At 37.2% G+C, this 20519-nt stretch overlaps 1 protein-coding gene across 1 annotated transcript in view; it reads left to right on the forward strand.

Annotated features, from left to right (window-relative positions):
• Window positions 1-913: 913 nt before the first annotated feature.
• The window catches only part of PDE6A (phosphodiesterase 6A), a 190852-nt gene continuing 171246 nt past the window's right edge, over window positions 914-20519 (forward strand). The window contains exon 1 of the mRNA XM_053719837.1: window positions 914-1387. Coding sequence (XP_053575812.1) covers window positions 914-1387 — 474 coding nt within the window. The remainder of the gene's footprint in view (window positions 1388-20519) is intronic.

Consider the following 20519-nt stretch of genomic DNA (forward strand, 5'->3'; position numbering starts at 1 on the left):
CCTACTATGGGGGAATGAAAATAGCAAAAACTCTGCTAGGATTTTATTTTTTGCGCTAGTTAGGTTATTACAAGTTGAAAGTAAACTGTTTTTGCTTTAGCGGTTTTTGGGTCAACAAATAAAATCCTAGAGGAGTTTTCACTATAGCAAAAATGCAAAATACCACTCCACTTGTAATCTAGCACACTGGGTGCATATGCTGCTCTTTAATAGTGAAATTAGGTACATTTTTCATGCATATTTTTTTGTAATACATTTGCCATGCATTTTTATGTCCTTTTAAGCTTTTGAAAAATGACTAACCTTTTGTCCTTTGCAAGAAAATAATAATTCCTTTAAAAACTTGTATGACAATTAGAGATCATGCTGATTTGACAGAAAACATAAGAGAAACGAACAATTTCTACAAAAAAAAAACAAAATAAAAATAAAAAAGGTTGTACAATAACACAACAAAAGTCATCACTAAATATATGCAATTAAAAGCCAGAAGAGTTATCTGTTTATCATTTATATTTGTGATGTTTGATTCCTCTGCTCTTTTTTGTCTGCAGTGGCTTCAGTATCACTGCTACTGGCAATGTCCCCTACATATTAGCATGATTGGTTAATGGATTATTAGGCTATCATGTGACCAGTTAAAATGATCAGGGTAATCCTTGTTTCACCTTCACTATTAGTGGAATAATGCTAGCCTTGCTAAGAATCATCTTACACGTATGTTACCAAATCAGGCTTACAGCTCAGAGCAGGAAGATGGCATGAGCCCGAGATCTCCTTCTGTCCCCTGAAGGAGAAATACCGAGGGGATTCCTGGATTTTTCTTATATATTTCACCTTAAATATTTTTTATTTTAACATTTATTGGAGAGTGCATTCTGATTTCCCTTAGTTTGAAAGTATTGTTCTCAACATGAGCTCCCTGACAGAGGAGGCAGTGGAGAAATTTCTGGACTCCAACGTTGCCTTTGCAAAAGAATACTATGACCTTAAATTCCGACCTGGGATCATAAGTGATCTACTGAGCTCACAAAAGACAAAGGTGGATTTTTCCTATTTTCATTCTCTAAGTAGTGTGGAGGAAAGTGAGATTGTTTTTGACCTCATTAGGGGATTCCAGGAGAATGTCCAACTTGAAAGATGTGTTTTCCATGTGCTCAAGAGGATGTCTTTTATTCTTCAGGCCGACCGTATGAGTCTGTTCATGTACCGCATGAGAAATGGCACTGCTGAGTTGGCTACCAGGCTTTTCAATGTTAATAAGGATTCTATCTTAGAGGATTGTTTGGTGGCACCAGATTCTGAGATTGTATTCCCTTTAGATACAGGAGTGTTGGGATTTGTGGCACAGTCCAAAAAATTAATAAATGTTGAAGATGTGAGAAAGGTGAGTAACACTGAAGAAAACAACAAGATAGGTAAGGGCTGTAAAACAATGTTTCAGGGTGCTATTTAAACTCAAGTTGATTTTATACCCTTCTGTATACTGCAGGAATATGTGTAATTTATTTCCTCATGCGTAGGAATGTATGCTATTGTTTCCTTGCTACAAATAGCAGAGACAGTAATAATTCTGTACATGAACCCAAACAGTGTATGGACAAAGCACACAGATACCTAATCCTGGATTAAAAGCCTTCTTTTCCACTTCAAGAAGATAAGCTGCCATGCAGGGTGCTTTGTGTCAGCTCAGGGAAAGCATTGTACATCGTTTTTAGAATCACATGCTGTGTCTCACCTTGTACTTTGTATAGTACTGTATCCATGACCTCTTATAGTGAAGCACATCTGTGTATTAAAGACAGTGCAAGAAGCAACACGTTTTTTAATTAAATAAAAGTTCTGACCAATTTGCCGAACCAAAGCAGAATATTTTAGCACAAACTGAATATTTAGTATGATAATCCTGTTGCCTCTTGTAGTGCAAACGCGTCATATAGGATATAATGATCCTATTAAGATTATGCAGGTTGCAAAATCAGCCAACAATCAACATTTTGTTGCCAATGATAAGGAGATGTATTTATACAACTACAAATTCCCAAATCTAGAGATTCATAATTATTCTGAAATCCAGACTCTTTTTCATTAATATTTTTTAAAATAAAATTATTATTATTATTTCCCCACCAGTAAGTCACATTATTCTCTAGCTGCACCTTTTGTTTGTTTTTTGTGCTCTAATATGCTAGTCTATATTTTTTTTAAAACCACAACTATTACCTTTCTTATTACAGTTCTGTACTATCTTTCTGATGGTACTGTGTATACAAAAGTATTAACCCCTTCGCTACCGTGAATTTCAGAGAAAAACTTGCCCAAGGTACCAGAGAATTTTTAGCATTTTTGCTTTAACTTCATTTACACAGAAATAGAGCCTTTGGGTTTTTATTTACCAATGAAAACTATATATTCTTTTGGGGGCAAAAAAAGGGGGCATGACAGTTTAAACTAGCTGTTAATTATCAGAATTAAAAATATTATTGTAAAAATTACCAAAAAAAGTATAGCAGAACTGCCCAAAATCTCAAAATTTACACCCAAAATTATATATATTTTTAAACTAGACAATTCATGTGGGTATATTTCATGCCACAATTTGACAACCAAATGCTAACATATAAAAAATACTTTTGGTTTAAAACTAAAATTATTTACACACAACTACTGCAGTCATAAGACAAATGGTTGCAAAGTTTCTCTAGGATCCCCTTTGCTCAGAAAGAGAAGACATGAATGGCTTTGCCATTGATTTTTAGTAATTAAAAGGCTGCTGATTTCAGCTGCGCACCACACCTCTGAAATTCCGGCCAGTTAAGGGTTTAATCAGTTAGCTCTTAAGGATTAAATGTATTGTACCTACCAACCTCCCTGATTCCTCCAAAACAGCCCTCTTCCCTCCCCCTCCCACTGGCCACCATCATCTTCCACCATCTTAGGTGCTGGCAGACAGTCTGCCAGGATGCAGAAAGTTTTTTATTTTATTTACTTATTTATTTTTTATAGTGTAGGAATCCCCCTTCACCTTCCCCACCAACCCCTTCAAGAGATCTTACTGTAGGAACCCAACTCCCCACTAATTGTCCCCTTTTGTGTAGTGTATGGCCCCATCCCTCCCTCTCCTCTTTTAAAAACTTTTTCGTAGCATAGGGAACCAACTTCCCTCTTGTGATGGACCTCCCACCCACTTTCTCTTTGCCTTCCAAACCTCCCACTGCACCACTGCACCCGATACAGGGCCAGATTACAAGTGGTGTGCTAACAGTTACACATGAGAGAAAAGCAGTTTATCGCAGGTATTTGTGGGCATCGGATGTAGGTCTTGTATTACAAGTTGAAAGTAAACGCAATCGCTTGAGCGCAAAAATTAACGTCTGTCAGGATAGCGTGTCCTCAGAGCTCTGGTTAGCTGTTTCACGAAACAAAAAGTGTCACAAAATACATTAAAAATACATTACAAAGTACAGTTACACTCATAATAACACATCTGATAGAAATTATTAAAAACAATGCACAAAAAGGTATAAGAGCTCAAAGATATGAGGTCTCAGGTGTTAGAATGAAAAACAGGCAAAGGGCTTTAACATAGAGATACATACATATACAGTCTAAATATGTATATGTTTGTATATATATATATATATATTTATATAAAAGTATATATATGTTTATATGTGTGTACATATGTATTTATGTATTTAGATGTGTATATATGTATTTACAGACATATATATATATATATATACAAAACACATAAATACATATGTATACATATATATATATATATATATATATATATACATACATACATACATATGTATATATATATATATATATATATATATATATATATGCATTGGAGCCCTATGCAGTCAAGTAGATGACTTTTTTTGGAGTGTGTTGCCAGTCATCAGCTTTGAAATGAGTGTATATTTTTAGAAATACATTAAATTCACCAGGTAAATCATCAAATAATGTTTTTTCAATATAGTACACAGTGAATTGAATTTTCAAATTACTCTTTTTGTTTGTTTGTTTTTGCATTTTCCATACTGTCCAACTTTTTCGGAATTGGTGTTGTAGGTATAAATATATGTTGTACCAAAATACCATCAGATATATGTAGAAATATAAAAAGAGAGAAGCACTCAACCTGGGAACGAACAATAGCATAATAGCTTGTTCTATGGCTAGTTACCACCCAAGAAGCAACCTCTTTTTGCTCAACATGTGCCATTCACAGAGAAGAACTTTCCTGAAGCATATCAGTCTGATCCTGACTTCACAGTACAATCCAGCCCCGAAATACCAGGCAATCCCTTTCTGAATGAGAGAAACAGCAAAACCCCAGACATACGTTTCGGCCTATTGTGTGCCTCGTCAGTGGGGTGCAGCCATATCCCTCTAGGCACACTGAGCAACGGGTATGTAGAAATATGTATTTATGAATTAATAGAACATATTCTTCTATGTGAAGAACATTTGAGAGTGAAATATTAATATTTTCACGTCAGGTTAACGCATATACAATTGGGTTTGCGAGTCAGTAGGTTGTTAGGTTTTTTCCACTTTTTTTTCTCCAATGACTTCTATGGGAGAATGCGTTCATGCGTGCGTGATATCCTAACTTTGGCTTTTTGCTTGCATCAGGATAGTGCATGAGTGAAAACGTTTTACTTTCAACTTGTAATAAAAGCACTACCCGACGCTCGCAAAAAGCTTAGTAGTGGAGTAAGCACTTGAGCGGGAGCATTAAATACTGATCTAATTGTAATCTGGCCAGTGCCAATTACACTGTCTGTGTCACTGTCTGTATCAGCAATCTGTCTTCATATAGTAAGGAAACACAATCAGTGCTCCCTTACTATATGATGCCTTCTGCCCCCAGTTGCAGTTTCCTCTGTCTATCTGACAGCAGGGACCACAGCATGTGCCAAAGTGTTGGACGTAGGTACTCTGTCAACACAGTACACTGGGCAAAGTACTGTGTGACGTAGCACCTACGTCCAGTTGGCTTAATGGGTTAAAAATGCATATATAAGTTGTAAGTATTGCCTAAATGACATAAGATATTGTTGTTTACACTTGGTCCCATTTTACAGATATAAAAATATACAAGTATTTTGAAATACACCTTTTCCAGTCCTAAGCAGTTTGGATGAAGGGTTTCTTACCTGTAATTAACATGACCTGTGTGGTTACATATATTATCAGCTTCAGAGCTCTTATAGTACTACAATTGTACTATTTGTATGCGTTATTGATGGTTTAGTTTAATTTATAAAGTTGTAATTACATGATGTACATGAGGTTTACTTACTTCTAAACATTACAGTGTTTTATATTTTCATTTATCTACATAGAATTTCAGGACATATTTTACAAAGTATGCATTTTAACTCCCAAATAACTCAGTGCACCCAGACTAAAAACCAGAACCCCATATCTGTTTCATAGGTGTCCACAAGGAGGGGCAAGGGGGGCACATAGGCCTGTACTTCTTTGCATTAATACACAATGCCTTCAGCACTTAAAGTGATGGTAAATCCATTTTTAAACACTAGGGCTAAAAATGAATGGGATAATGCTAAACGGCTAGCATGGCTATTGGCTAAGAGATAAACCATCACCTCATTGAAAAAATAGCGTTTTGCAGTAGGTGCTCATTTCGGCATAAACTTGCAGGCAAATAAAGGTACTTTCAGGTGGAAGTTTTCTATACTTCATGACTGAAAGTCCCCTTTATTTATAGCACTAGTGAATCCTAGCATTTCAAAAACAGGTCACTGATTAAATACTATATGTGATAACCACACATGTTTGACCTTTTTCCTTTATGTACTCTGTCACTTTGGGTGCACATTAAATTTTGCATTTTTTATGAAGTCTGCTGAGTCTTTTGGATTTCCGGGTGCTGTTCCTTGTTTGTGTTACATATTTTATGGTTGGCGTTGATGGAGCGCTTTTGTGCAGGACAAGCACCAGTGATGTCATCTTCCTGAGACCGTTCCCTTGGAGTACAGTTGCGGTAGCATGACGACGGCTGTGCTTTTCAGATTGGGCTGAGTACCGCTGCGTGGGAGATATTTCTTGGAGTGCTGCTCTCTGTTTTTTGAAACATTTAAAAAACACTAGGATTTACCATCACTTTACTCAAAAAAGGTCTTGCAACAGGCTAGCATCATTATCACAGTGTGGTCCAGTTTATGTGGGTGGGGAAAAGTGAGATACCTCTATCTTATTAGAGTGGAAGAAGATGAATTAATACGCCAATTTGATGAGAGCAGCAATGGGTCTATGTACCAGTGCAGTGGTGGAACAGAACTTGTCTAAGACCTATCTGATGTCCATCATGAGAACTAGAGGGCCTATAGTTAGTGCTGAACCTTAAGAAATTGCCCTACTGTTCTATAATTAATGCAGCTAAAAGTAATGTGATATATGTGACTCTATATCACGTGATTGATTAATATAGGGGGGACTGTAACTAAATAAAATGACTGGTAAGATGGGTGTTCTCGATTCCTAGTTATGAGACACAATCGCTCAATGCTCAAAAGGCAAAAATATAAATTTTACAGCAATTTTTTTTTTTTAAATATGTATTCATCTGGATTTGTTAGTGGGAAAGTAGACAGCTGCCTAAGAGCAACTTATGTCAGAGAGATTCTTATTTGACTGTTTATGTGATGCATTTTATCATCCAGTTCTTCAGTTCATACATTTTGTAGTCTTTATACGTGAATCCAGGTATTGCTGATCAGGTGGCGCTCTTCAGCTTTTACAGAATCCTTAATATGAGATAAGATACTGCACTAAAACACACTTTTTTATGATCCAGATAGAGCTTAAAAGTTTAAACAGCTTATCAAAATTAGTTAGTTGTCTTGGCATCCTTTGTTGGAGAAGCTGCAATGCAATACTGGGTACTAGCTGAGCACATCTGGTAAGCCCAAGACAAGAGGCATATATGTGAAACCACCAATTAGCAGCTAGATCCCAGTAGTGCACCAGTGCTCCTAAGCCTACCTAGGTATTCTTCTTAACAAATGATACCAACAGAACAAAGACAATTAGATAATAAAAGTTATTTTATTTTGCAAGCTCTATCTGAATGATGAAAGTTTAAGTTTAATTTTTACTTTACTGTCCATTTAGAGGGACAGTCAAGTAAAAATTAAACTTGCATGATTCAGATAGGGCATGTAATTTTAAACAACTTTCCAATGTACTTTTTTAACCAAATTTGCTTTGTTCTCTTGGTATTGTTAGTTGAAAGATAAACCTAAGTAGACTCATATGCTAATTTCTCAGACCTTGAATGCTGCCTCTTATTTTGGTGCATTTTGACAGTTTTTCACAGTTAGACACGGCTAGTTCATGTGTGTCATATAGGTAACATTGTTCTAAAATGCAAGTCTGTAAAAAGAACTGAAATCATGGGCAGTCTGTAGAGGCTTAGATACCAGGTAATCACTGAGGTAAAAAGTGTATTAATATTATAGTGTTGCTTATGCAAAACTGGGGAATAGGTAATAAAGGGATTATCTATCTTTTTAACAAACGCATTTCTGGAGTAGACTGTCCCTTTAATTAAGTTGTTTTCAGAGTATTCATGTAGAACCATATTTTTTTAAATGTTTGATTAAAATATTACTGTTTAATGCAAGGTAAAACAAATGCTTTCTGAGGATTAAGCAACAACTTGATGTGAACAAGTGATTTGTGAATGTAATATAGTATGTTATAGTATGTTATAAATATATAATAATAAATACCACTCATGGAAATTAGATGAAAGCAATGTGAGATTTTGAGGAAACTGCTAAAATATGATCATGTATTTATTTTACAGTAATTATTTTAAAAAGTACAAATGTATACAAATAACTCTTTATGGCATTGATTTCCCAATGAACACGTCCAGAATCACATAAATGTAACTTTACAGAGCTCTGGTCTTAGGCCGCAGCTAAGATGGCTGCCTAAGACCAGAGCTCTGTAAAGGGGACCTACAAAAACACTGCCCTGGGTCGTCTAAATAGGGTAATCAGCACAATGGCAGGTTGCAACTAGGAGCTGAAGCATCCGTGCACACATCAGTACCACCCTGACGGCAATCAATCTCTAAAGTACCACACCACAACACTGGCCTACTAAAGAACCCACCGGAGGCCCTACTCATAAGACGCGTGGCCGTGTCGACACTATAGCGGAGGAGTCGGATGACTAAAGGACACTCCACAAGCACTCCAGTACCACTCAGACTACGATTGCCTCCTGAAGAGCTAGACCGCTACTTCGACTCATCACAGCAGCCTACGATGGCTATGCAAGCAAGCCACGTGACTGCAGCTAGACAGCCATAACGGAGCCATATGACTATCGAATAACGAAAAACCCCACACTGGGTAAGCACACGACCACCTCTCTTAATCCAACATAGAGGATCACAAGCACTTTTTAAAAAAAATTTAAAAATTCAGAGGCGCATAGGGGTCGCACAAAGAGCCATGCAATAAGGCCAAATACCTTAAACATATCCTGTGCGACAAGATGCTGTTAAGCACAATCCAACCTCAGAGACAGGGCCATATCTAAGGGAAGAAAGAGAAAGATAACAGAAGATAAGCTGTTAATACCCTACACCACAGATAACCCTAGATTTACACAAAATAACTTATAGAGACAGTGGGAAATCATAAAATACTCCAGATACAGGGTAGTGAACTCTACTCATATAATACCATTTCTAGACATTATACATACACTGGAACCACAGTGCTAAAAGCAGGCTTGGAAAACCTATCCTTTTCAGTTTTTCCTTTTCTCCTGACCACACTACTCTTCATCTGCAAAATGGCTACAAAAAGGGAGTAAAATCTATAAAAAATGCACATACTCCTTCTACCAAGGGAAAACTAGTGAGCTCCTTTTTTAACAGAAAACACCAGAACACCTAAACATCACTAGATCCCCTCCACCACGGATTAACCCTCCTCAGAGTCCTGAAAGGCCAATCTCATCAGAACAAACACAGATACCTATGCATATACTTTCTTCATTAGCATCTACACAGGAATTAGCTAAAATTGTGTGAACCTGTATGCGTGAAGAACTCCAAGAACTCAAAGATATGCACACTCTGGGGTTTAGGGTTGAGGCCCTAGAGGATCAAGGTGATATAATATGTGAAGATCTTACATCTATGCAAGGGAAAATAGACCAACAATCAGAGATGATATTCTCCCTGCAAGATAAACTGGAGGATCTTGAAAACAGGAACAGAAGAAAAATTTTAAGGATTCGTGGAGCTTCCAGTGTATCTCTCTACTCTATTTACAACCCTTTTAGATTATCCCAATGCAGCAAATATTCAATGGGTTAGAGCACACAGAGCCCTCAGACCAAGGCCTCCGGATAAAGCTCCACCAAGAGACATCATAATTAAATTCAAAAATTTCCAGGAAAAAGGATATATAATGGCTGCTACCAGGAAGAAACAACCTATAAGATTCCAATGAGTAGTATTACAATTTTATGCCAACCTCTCAATCAGGACACTACAGAGAAGGAAGGAACTTTTCCCTCTAACTGTTTTTTTAAGAAAGAAGAAAATCCCATACAGATGGGGGTTTCCTTTTCAACTCCTGGTAATCCACAACAACAATTGAAGAGTATTCTGTTCAGGACCTTCGGAAGTTGACCATTTCTGTAAGATGCTGGACATTGACCCCCTGGAAATGCCTACTCTACAGACCACAGCTGAACAGGACAAAATGGAAAATTCAAGGAGTAAAAAACAAGAAACATGGGATCTAGTACCCTCAAGGAAAATGGGAAAATCGTCACCTAATTCTACTCCTGCAACCAAAGAATATAGGAAACATGCTGCTTCTAAATCCACAACCTCTGGGGAGGAATCAGCTTCAGATTCAGAAACTCTATAGCCAGATGTATCCTTTCACATTATTGAGGTTTGAGTTATATACCAGTACACTGTAAAACCTATAAATGTTGTTATGATTACTAATGCCTTAGTGAACAGAACCACAAGACCCTATTACTTATCTTAAATTTACCAAAGGTCACCCAAGCTAATAAGAAGATCAGAAGATCCCCAGAGGTGCGCTGGTGCTTGGATAGAGCTGGTATCGAATGCTAGTCGATCTTCGTGAAATTGTGGCTGCACTCTCAGCAGTAATCCGAAGGAATACCCGGCTGTAGATAGGAAGAAAACAAGAGAGGCGCCAAACATAAAACAATATCGTCAGAACAATGGGCCAAGAGCCCCCCCCCCCCTGTGTGCAGGATATACTCACAGAGGCAGCGGCACACGTACTGTGCCTATTGAAGCGGATCGGGACTGTTCAGAGTCGCCCGACGGACACACACAGAAGCCGGTACACGTGATCACTGGATATCCAATTGCAGGCCACTTCACCTATCAGGTCCGGATCAACTGTCACTCGCTGGAAATAAGTAGTTACGGTCTCAACCAAGAGAGACACCGATGTTGGGTATGGATTGCACCGGGGCAATAAGCGACAGGTAGCAAGGTGACTCAGATAAAAAGGTTTATTTCAGATAAAAACAAATCACAGCAACGTGTTTCTCAGCAAAACTGCCGTTTCATCAGGCTGTACTAGTGACTACATAATCACACCTTTTATACCTTGCTACACCTGTCTAAATGGGCGGATCTGACATGGGATTCCTGTCTGGCTAATCTTTAACTGTTTCAAAGCTGTTCATATTGAAATACAACAGTTGGACATTAAAATTTTAAAATCCTTACATTACATTTATGCATTTAGTGAAAACATTATACTTAAGAAAGAGCGAGATTTTTTGTTACCTAAGGAACCCAATTTAGCGTTTTACTACCACCTGCCCAAATTGCATAAGAATTTGACTTGTCCCCCAGGGAGACCTATTATTGCGGGCATAGGTAGTCTTACAGATAATGTTTCCTCATACGTGGATTTTTTCTTGCAAAAACATGTATTGGGTCTCGAGTCATATATTCGAGATTCTAGTGATTTAATTGCCAAGTTAAGTAAGATTACCATTACTCCTGATCTCCTTTGGATCACCTGTGACGTTCAATAGTTATATTCTAACATATCACATTCATTAGGGCTGGCCGCCATATCAGAATACTTACAGAAAGACATTTATTTACCTAATTCACAATGTGATTTTCTGTTACAGCTTATATCTTTTATTTTAAAACACAATTATTTCATATTTCAGGACGAATTCTATCTTCAGGTCAAGGGTACCGCCATGGGCACCAGGTTCGCCTCAAGCTATGGGAACCTGTTTATGGGTTCCTTTGAACATGAATACATCTACAACGCCTCGTTTGGGGCGAGCCTGGTGTTCTATGGGCGGTACATTGATGACCTGATTTTTATTTGGAGGGGGGACCTGTCATCAGCCAATACATTCGTTAATCATCTCAATTCCAACAATAGGGGACTAGTTTTCACCAGTGTGATACATCATGAAACTATAGTGTTTTTGGATTTAGAACTCAAATTTGAGAACTCCAGGATTACTAGTATCACACATTTTAAAATGGTAGACTGCAATAGCTATCTAGACTTTAACAGCCATCACTATTTCCCATGGAAAAGAAATGTGCCTTATGGCCAATTCAAAAGAATTTGTCGTAATTGTAGCACTATGAGAGATTATGAGACACAAAGTTTGATATTGAAAGAACGCTTCAAGGAAAAACATTACCCATTGCAGATCATAGAGAATGGTTACGAAAGAGCGAAAAAAGACAATATAGATAGTTATTTTATAACACATAACAAAGAAAAATCACAACTAATGGAAAACTTCACTCCATTTATTACAGAATATAATTGTAATCATAAAAGAATACGTCAAATTATCAATAAACATTGGGGTATAATTAAAAAAGATCCTATATTAGGCAATCTGGTGAGCAACAAACCAAGGATAGTATACAAAAAAGCACCAAGCTTAAAATCCCTTCTAGCTCCCAGTAAGATAGTTAAGCATAAAATTCTTAATAGTCGCCAACGAGTGGGTAACATACCAATAGGTTCCTTTAGATGTAAAGACAGGAGATGTAAACTCTGTGTCAAGATCACACAGCAACAAACTACATTCAAATCAAATATCACTAAGAAACAGTATTCTATAATTGGACACATTACATGTGCATCTAGATATGTAATATATCTGCTTTCCTGTGTATGTGGGGTCCAGTACGTAGGTAGAACCTGTAGGCGCCTCAGTATTAGATGGTCCGAACATGTGAGGAATATGAAAAAGAATTATAAAAATCATAGTGTTCCCAGACATTGCAATTCCGATCATAATGGCAATAATAATTGCTTCAGTATATGTCCCATTGAACTTATTCCAGTATCACATCTATATAATCGATTGTCCAGACTTAGACAGAGGGAGACCTACTGGATACACACCCTTAGAACTCTCCATCCAAATGGCTTGAATCTTAATATAGATTTGGCAGCCTTTTGAGCAGGGTTTGTGTCCAGGGGGTCTCCTTCTGTATTCTAGTGTATCTAGTGTTTTGTGTTTAGTATCCTATGTGATTTATCCCATCATATATCTAAATTTTATCCCATTTGGTTGGGACCAATGTTCCATTTTTTTCCTGTTAGACATTACCTATGGGGCCACACAGTGCTAATGCCATCTGCATGTTCCCGACCCCTTTTACACATGATTTTAACCCATATTTTAATATGCCAACTAAATATACCACTTCGATTTACATCCATAAGATTGACTAGCTAACCCATATCATTAGCCTTATGTTATCATCCAAATTATATTTTTATATATTTATATCATAGCCATTAGTGGGTATCACTTATTTATTTAAATATTAAATGTATCACAATTGTGTGAATATGAACTGAATATTAATTGACGGTAGTGTGATAGCCAATAGATCTATAAATGTTTCAATGTTTTTATTTTGGTATTGTTAATATTACGTTATTACATTGTATATAATAAGTATCCATTGACAATTGATTATGTCTTTTTAATTAGAGTTAAGAAATGTAAGGATTTTAAAATTTTAATGTCCAACTGTTGTATTTCAATATGAACAGCTTTGAAACAGTTAAAGATTAGCCAGACAGGAATCCCATGTCAGATCCGCCCATTTAGACAGGTGTAGCAAGGTATAAAAGGTGTGATTATGTAGTCACTAGTACAGCCTGATGAAACGGCAGTTTTGCTGAGAAACGCGTTGCTGTGATTGTTTTTATCTGAAATAAACCTTTTTATCTGAGTCACCTTGCTACCTGTCACTTATTGCCCCGGTGCAATCCATACCCAACATCGGTGTCGCTCTTGGTTGAGACCGTAGCTACTTATTTCCAGCGAGTGACCGTTGATCCGGACCTGACAGGTGAAGTGGCCTGCAATTGGATATCCAGTGATCACGTGTACCGTCTTCTGTGTGTGTCCGTTGGGCGACTCTGAACAGTCCCGATCCGCTTCAATAGGCACAGTACGTGTGCCGCTGCCTCTGTGAGTATATCCTGCACACAGGGGGGGGCTCTTGGCCCATTGTTCTTACGATATTGTTTTATGTTTGGTGCCTCTCTTGTTTTCTTCCCATCTACACCCAAGCTAATGCCAAACCTTCTTTGTATTCTATATATTGTTCACAATGTTCATATGTTGTATGCATATATTTGTTATACATATTGTTTTTGTTGTATGTTTATTAAAGTTACCAAATGACAACTGTTTTGAATTGTTCCAGATACACAATGTGTTAAACATTCGATATAGCAACATATACTACAATTCTATTTATGACTTGTTTATTATACTGATTGCTTGTTACTATGATCTTTCTCAAGTATGCATTGATAGTGGTTTTTATCATAGGCGATATATATGCACATTACTTCCTCTAGTTATATCCTCACTGACTACTAATAATTATGGCTCATAAACTAAACATTATGGGACCTATTTATCAAAGGTTTTGCGGACCTGATCCGACAGTGCGGATCAGGTCTGCAAGACCTCGCTGAATGCGGAGCGCAATGCCCTCTCCGTATTCAGCATTGCACCAGCAGCTCACAAGAGCTGCTGGTGCAACGCCACCCCCTGGAGACTCGCGGCCAATGGGCCCCCAGCAGGGGGTGTCAATCAACCCAATCATACTCGATCGGGTTGATTTCCGGCGATTCCTGTCCGCCTCATCAGAGCAGGCGGACAGGGTTATGGAGCAGCGGTCTTTAGGCCGCTGCTTCATAACTGGTGTTTCTGGTGAGTCTGAAGACTCGCCAGAAACACGGGCCCACAAGCTCCATTCAGAGCTTGATAAAAGGCCCCTATATCTCAAAATGTCCAAGGATTTAACTCTCCCCAAAAACATTCTATAGCATTATTGGACATGCACAAACGTCGAGCAGATATATTATTTTAGCAGGAAACACATTTTAAAAAACATAAAGAACCCAGGTACTATGGCCCATAATTCACTAAACACTATCATAGTTCATTCTCGCAAAAAAAGAGTGAGCATTTTGCTAAATAAAAATGTAGCCTTTCAACATATTCAAACTTACAAAGATAAAGAAGAACGATTCCTAGGTATATTTGGCTTACTGCACTGAACACCTGTTACACTTCTCAATATTTATGCACCGAACGTTAAGCATACTCCCTTTTTCTGTATGATGTTTAAAAAAATATTAGATTTCTCTAAAGGAGTTATAACACTAGGAGGAGACTTTAACTTTCCAATACAACCCCTCCTAGATAATTCTAATCCCAATTTCCGAGTCTCCCAGAGAACAGCGCACTTTACATGGCGAAAGTTAAGAGAATACAACCTATATGATACCTTGCGGTATTTTATTGGTGATAAGCGAGATTACACTTTCTTCTTATCACCCACTAAAACATATAGCCGTTTGAACTATCTCTTTATAAATCAGAAAGGGCTAACATATACAACAAACTCTCTAATTAGAACGACCTCATGGTCTGACCACTCAGCTATGATACTACAACTAAAATGGCCAAACACTAGGCAAGCTAAATTTTGATGGAGGTTAGATGACTCTCTTATGAACACTGAAGAAATATGAGAAAAATTAACTAGATCGCTCACAGAATTTTTCAACATTAATGATACCCCAAAGATAAATGATTTAACTCTATGGGAGACACCCAAATGCTACATGAGGGAAGAATTTATAAAACATATGGCCCAAAAGAAAAAACTATCAAGGTAACACTATTTAGACCTTACCACAAAACTATCTCAACTAGAACTCCAACACAAAAAAAGCCCCTTCAGATATAGACATTTCAAAAAATGTACAAACATGTTGACAATAACATAAACAATTATTAGCCCAAGAACAGCAGACAATGGCCCAAAAATATAAACAAAAGTTCTTCTATGAAGGTAACAAAGCAGGGAAAATGATGGCCAGATATTTAAAAGCCAGGAAGTTAAAATCCTTTATCCACGAATTAGTCACTCCACACAAACAAAAACTATGCACCACCCCTGAGATCATTAACCAATTCAGTGTATTATTCAAAACTTTACAACCTAGCTACTATAGGAAAACAGACATTGAAACAAACATTTCTACATATTTAGAACATATCCTGCCTACCCTAACTATAGAACAAATAGAGGATTTGGATGCTCATATAACTATGTCAGAATTGACCCAAGCTATTAAAAATGTAAACGCCGGTAAAAGTCCAGGCCCAGATTGATTTTCAGTGCGTTATTACCAAACCTTAACAGAAATCCTTGTCCCTTTTTTTGTTGACACTTTTTGATATAGTAGGGAAAGATCCCTAAACCCATAAAAATCTTACTGACCCATCTAATTTCAGACCTATATCCTTACTTAAAGTTAACGTTAAGCTCTTTGCGAAGCTATTAACAAAGTCCTCCCCATTTTAATTCATACCAACCAGGCTGGATTTACACCGCACCGTGAAGCTAGGGATAACACTATAAAAATAATTAACCTTTTAGATTATGTCATCCAACAGGACATACAGGCTATCTTTCTATCAATAGATGCGGGAAAAGTCTTCAATAGGCTTAATTGGAAATTTTTAAGGGCAGTAATGCATAAATTTGGGTTTGGGTCCTACCTAATTGAAAAAATATTTGCCTTATATCGCTTCCCTACTCCTAAACTAAAATATGCCTAAATGACTCCTTATCATCAGCGTTTAGAATCTCGAATGGAACGCGCCAAGGTTGCCCTCTTTCACCCATATTATTTGTATTGGCTATGGAATCACTAGCCACAAATATACGTCAAAACCCCAATATAAAAGGCATCACTATTGAGAACACACATTACAAAATGGCATTATATGTCGATGATGTGCTCTCCCTTACATCTCCTATAACATCATTAAATGCTCTCTAAATAGAGTTTGCAGAGTATAGCAAACTCTCATTCTTTAAAGTAAATGAATCCAATTCAGAATTCCTAAGCCTCAATAATCCTTACACAACAAATACAACAGACCTTCTATTATCAATTTAAATCTAAATCAATAAAATACTTAGGGATCCAAATTACAGAAGATAAAAATAGACTATACTTAAACTACTTATCATTACTACAAAATATTAAACAAAAACTTAAAAACTGGGAAAACAAATCTTTATCCTGGCTAGGCCGCATAAACTCTATCAAAATGATGATCTTACCAAAAATACTATATATATACTACAAGTTTTACCTATGCAAATATGACCAAATATGACCAAATCATGTCGCCCTACAAAAAACACTTAATACTTACATATGGTCCAAGCAAATTACCAGGATTTCAATAAAAACCATGTACATTTGTAGAGACAGAGGTGGAATGGGAATTCCCAATCTAGCATATTATAAGTCCGCAAAACACTTAGTCCGAATAATAAATTAGAGTAAAGATTAAAAAGATAAAGAATTGGTAGCCTTAGAGCAATCATTAGCTAAATCCATTAATCTGGGTAGTATATGATGGTCTCCAACAACACATCAGAAAACAATTACAACGCCATCTACCTTTACTACAGAAACATTCAGAGTATGGGAACGAATAAATAGCAAAAACTCTACTCTCTCCACGATTCCCTCTCCATTAACCCCTATAGCCATGAATCCGATATTCAATATCAGACACAATATTAACCCAAATCAACCACATTCAATCCACACCTTAATACCATATTATACCGTTTTAGATAATGGTAAACTACACTCTAGAACTGATCTCTTAAATTTAAACATTCAACAAATTAACCACTGGTACAAATACCAACAATTAAGCCTCCTCATTTCCTCACACCCAGAAAAATCTAAAATTAATAGAAACCTTACACCATTAGAGACTCTATGTTATAGGAACACTATTTCAAGAGGATTCTTATCCATAACTTATAAATTAATACTACAAGACCATTCACGTACCTTACCTACATACACGCAGAAATGGGAAGAGGAATTAAATACTAAACTTACCGACAAAGAATGGTCTACCATCATCTTGCAAATGAACTCTTCGTCATCATCTATGAGCTTTAGGGAAACAAATATGAAATTAATCAGCAGATGATACAATACGCCCCATAGATTAGCACAAATATACCCAAAAACTTTAGCGATATGCTGGAGAAATTGTAAACAAATGGGGACATGTCCAAAAATGGAAAATTATTTGATTCTCATTGCTCGGGAAATGACTAAAGTGTTACAATTTGATATCCATATTGATCCTTTGATATGTCTTTGTTACAAACCTGCTAAATTAAGATGTAAACTCAGATCCAGATTGTTATATCTTATGTTGAATTGCGCTAAGCAATTAATACCTAGACTATAGAAAAAAGAAGCAACCCCCTCAATGGAAGAATGGATTGCACATGTTTCCCTTACACTGACACTAAAAAACTATCACTATTTTCAAACTCAGCAAATAGAGGACTATTATTCTATTAAATTCATATGAGAGGAATACATTTACATTAATAATTGTTGAAAAAATTCCAGAAACGTTCCAGCAAGAGACAGAAGTGCTTGTTAAATAAAAACAGTTCTTTATTAGGACATGATAAAACAAGTACAAAAATAGGCAGACTCCATACAAACAAAGGGAGTATCAAAAATAGGTCTGACCAGTTTCAGCCATGCTGGCTGTAGTCATAGACATGTTTCACCTGTGCAGGTGCAATAATTTAAAACCCTTAGCTCCTCCCTAGGGAGGTGGTAAAAGAAAATGTAAAGTGTCTCCCAACGTTAACCCTTGAAAGAGACTTATAACATGGTGCATATAAAACGAACTGATATCAGTAAGCATCCCATATGGATGGATACTGTGTTACTTAGAATATGACCAATAAACACAGTTAGCTGATATGTTAAAGGGGTGCAAAGTCTAATAAAGATAATAATGTTAGTGATGCTAATGTTATAAATGGTTAAATGAGCACTTAAACCTATAAACTAGTAAGCATCACAGAATATTAAGACTAGATGGAAAAAGCCCTTATCTGTGTTGTCAAAAAATGTATATATGTGAGGATAGATAGCATAAATAGAGAACTACATAATAGTGAGGATAACAGAGGTGTATATATGAATCATATTTATATTATGCACTTGCACCTCAGATGTGAAAAGAAATGTAAAAAATTAAATTGAATGTAGTACATTGAAAGAATAATAAAGAAGAAGAACAACAGTCAAATGGGCATATATATAATTAGTCTAAGAGTTGTTTCATATGTTATAACCTGTACGTAATAAAGGGAACAACCCTTAGATACTAACCTGTTGCTTACAGGGGCAAATAGACCCTAAGAAACTGACCTGATTCTAGCAGGGGCAAGATGATGTTAAACGAAAAGGGTAGGTAGAGTGCCCTTTGAAAACCCTAATTCCTGGATTGAGTGTTAATACTCATATATAAAAGAAATAGGGTTCATCAATGTTGCCAGTAGTTTATAATGTCAAATTCTGAGTTGAATCCCCCAGGTAGCAGGCAACCGAGTTTGTGTATCCAAAAGATCTCTTGTCTACATAGTATGCGAAATTTGTCGCCTCCCCTAGGGGGTCTGACTATTTGCTCGATTGCCTGCCACCTGAAGGACCCAACTTGACCATGATGGACTTCCAAAAAATGTTTAGACAGAGCGGAGACTGCTCTATCATGAGAAATATGAGCTAAGTGCTCTTTAATTCGTGTCCCTACCTCTCTGGTGGTTCTACCCACATACTGCCGTTGGCACAGGGTGGACTCAATGAGATACACCACGGATTTACTGCCACACTTCACGCAGCCCTTGGTCTCAAAAGTTTCAGCCCCGGTGGCTGAAGTGAAGTGTGTAGCACACAGGTATCAATGAAGGATAATACTGTCATCAATCTGTCCACTTACGACCTTACAAACCTTGAAAGAAAAGTGTTAAGCTATGGCTTGGGATTTGTCCCCTCCAGGAATTTCGACTTATTTCAGACTATCCTGGACGTAAATAGATTGGTCAGGGACTTAACTCTTAGAAAATTCTTTCCAGAATCAGAGACAGATTGTCCCCACTCCATCACCGACCAAACAACAGAAACATCTAATTATGCTAATCATGTTGACGATATGTCCTTCACTGACATATGTGCACTCACGAGTCTAGAGGACTTATCAGGTAGTATTAGCCATAAATCCCTGGACAATCCACACAAACATAAACTTAAATCAACATCTAATTTTTATCCCTTACAAGCTAGGGGTAAGAGCCTTGAGGTGTTCCATAAAAGGGTTATGGAGGACCTCACTACTCTCTCTAAATCAAACAATAATCATACCTCAAACTTGAATAGAAAGGAGAGAGAAGCCATTACCAACCTACAAAATAACACTAACATTGTCATTAGACAATCTGATAAGGGCGGTAGCATCGTCGTTATGGATAGGGACGCATATGTTGCGGAAGCCCTGAGACAACTGAGTGACAATGAAGCATATTCTACTTTGTCCAGGGACCCCACCAATTCATTTGGTCATATCTTGAGGGACCTTCTGGATGATGGGTTGGAGATGGGCATCATAGATAAACACACGTTTGATTGTTTATCAGTTGACAATCCGGTGATGCCCATCTTCCACCACTTCCCGAAGGTCCACAAGAGTCTTGAAAACGTACAGGGTAGACCCATCGTGGCAGGTATTGGCTCATTATTGGAGCCACTATCAAAATGGGTCGACAACTTCCTTCAACCGTTGGTACATAGATTACCCAGCTATGTATGGGACACAGCTCATGCACTATCCAAACTAGAAAAGATCAGATGGGAGCCAAATTACAGCTGGATTACCATTGACGTGGTGGCACTGTATTCCAGTATTCCCCACGAATTTGGACTCCAAGCTGTCAAATTGTTTTTGGATATGTGCATGGACCTGGACTCTCAGCACAAAGACTTTGTGTTGAGAGTTATCAGGTT

Source organism: Bombina bombina, chromosome 6, assembly GCF_027579735.1.
Source record: "Bombina bombina isolate aBomBom1 chromosome 6, aBomBom1.pri, whole genome shotgun sequence".
In the NCBI taxonomy this organism is placed as follows: Eukaryota; Metazoa; Chordata; class Amphibia; order Anura; family Bombinatoridae; genus Bombina; species Bombina bombina.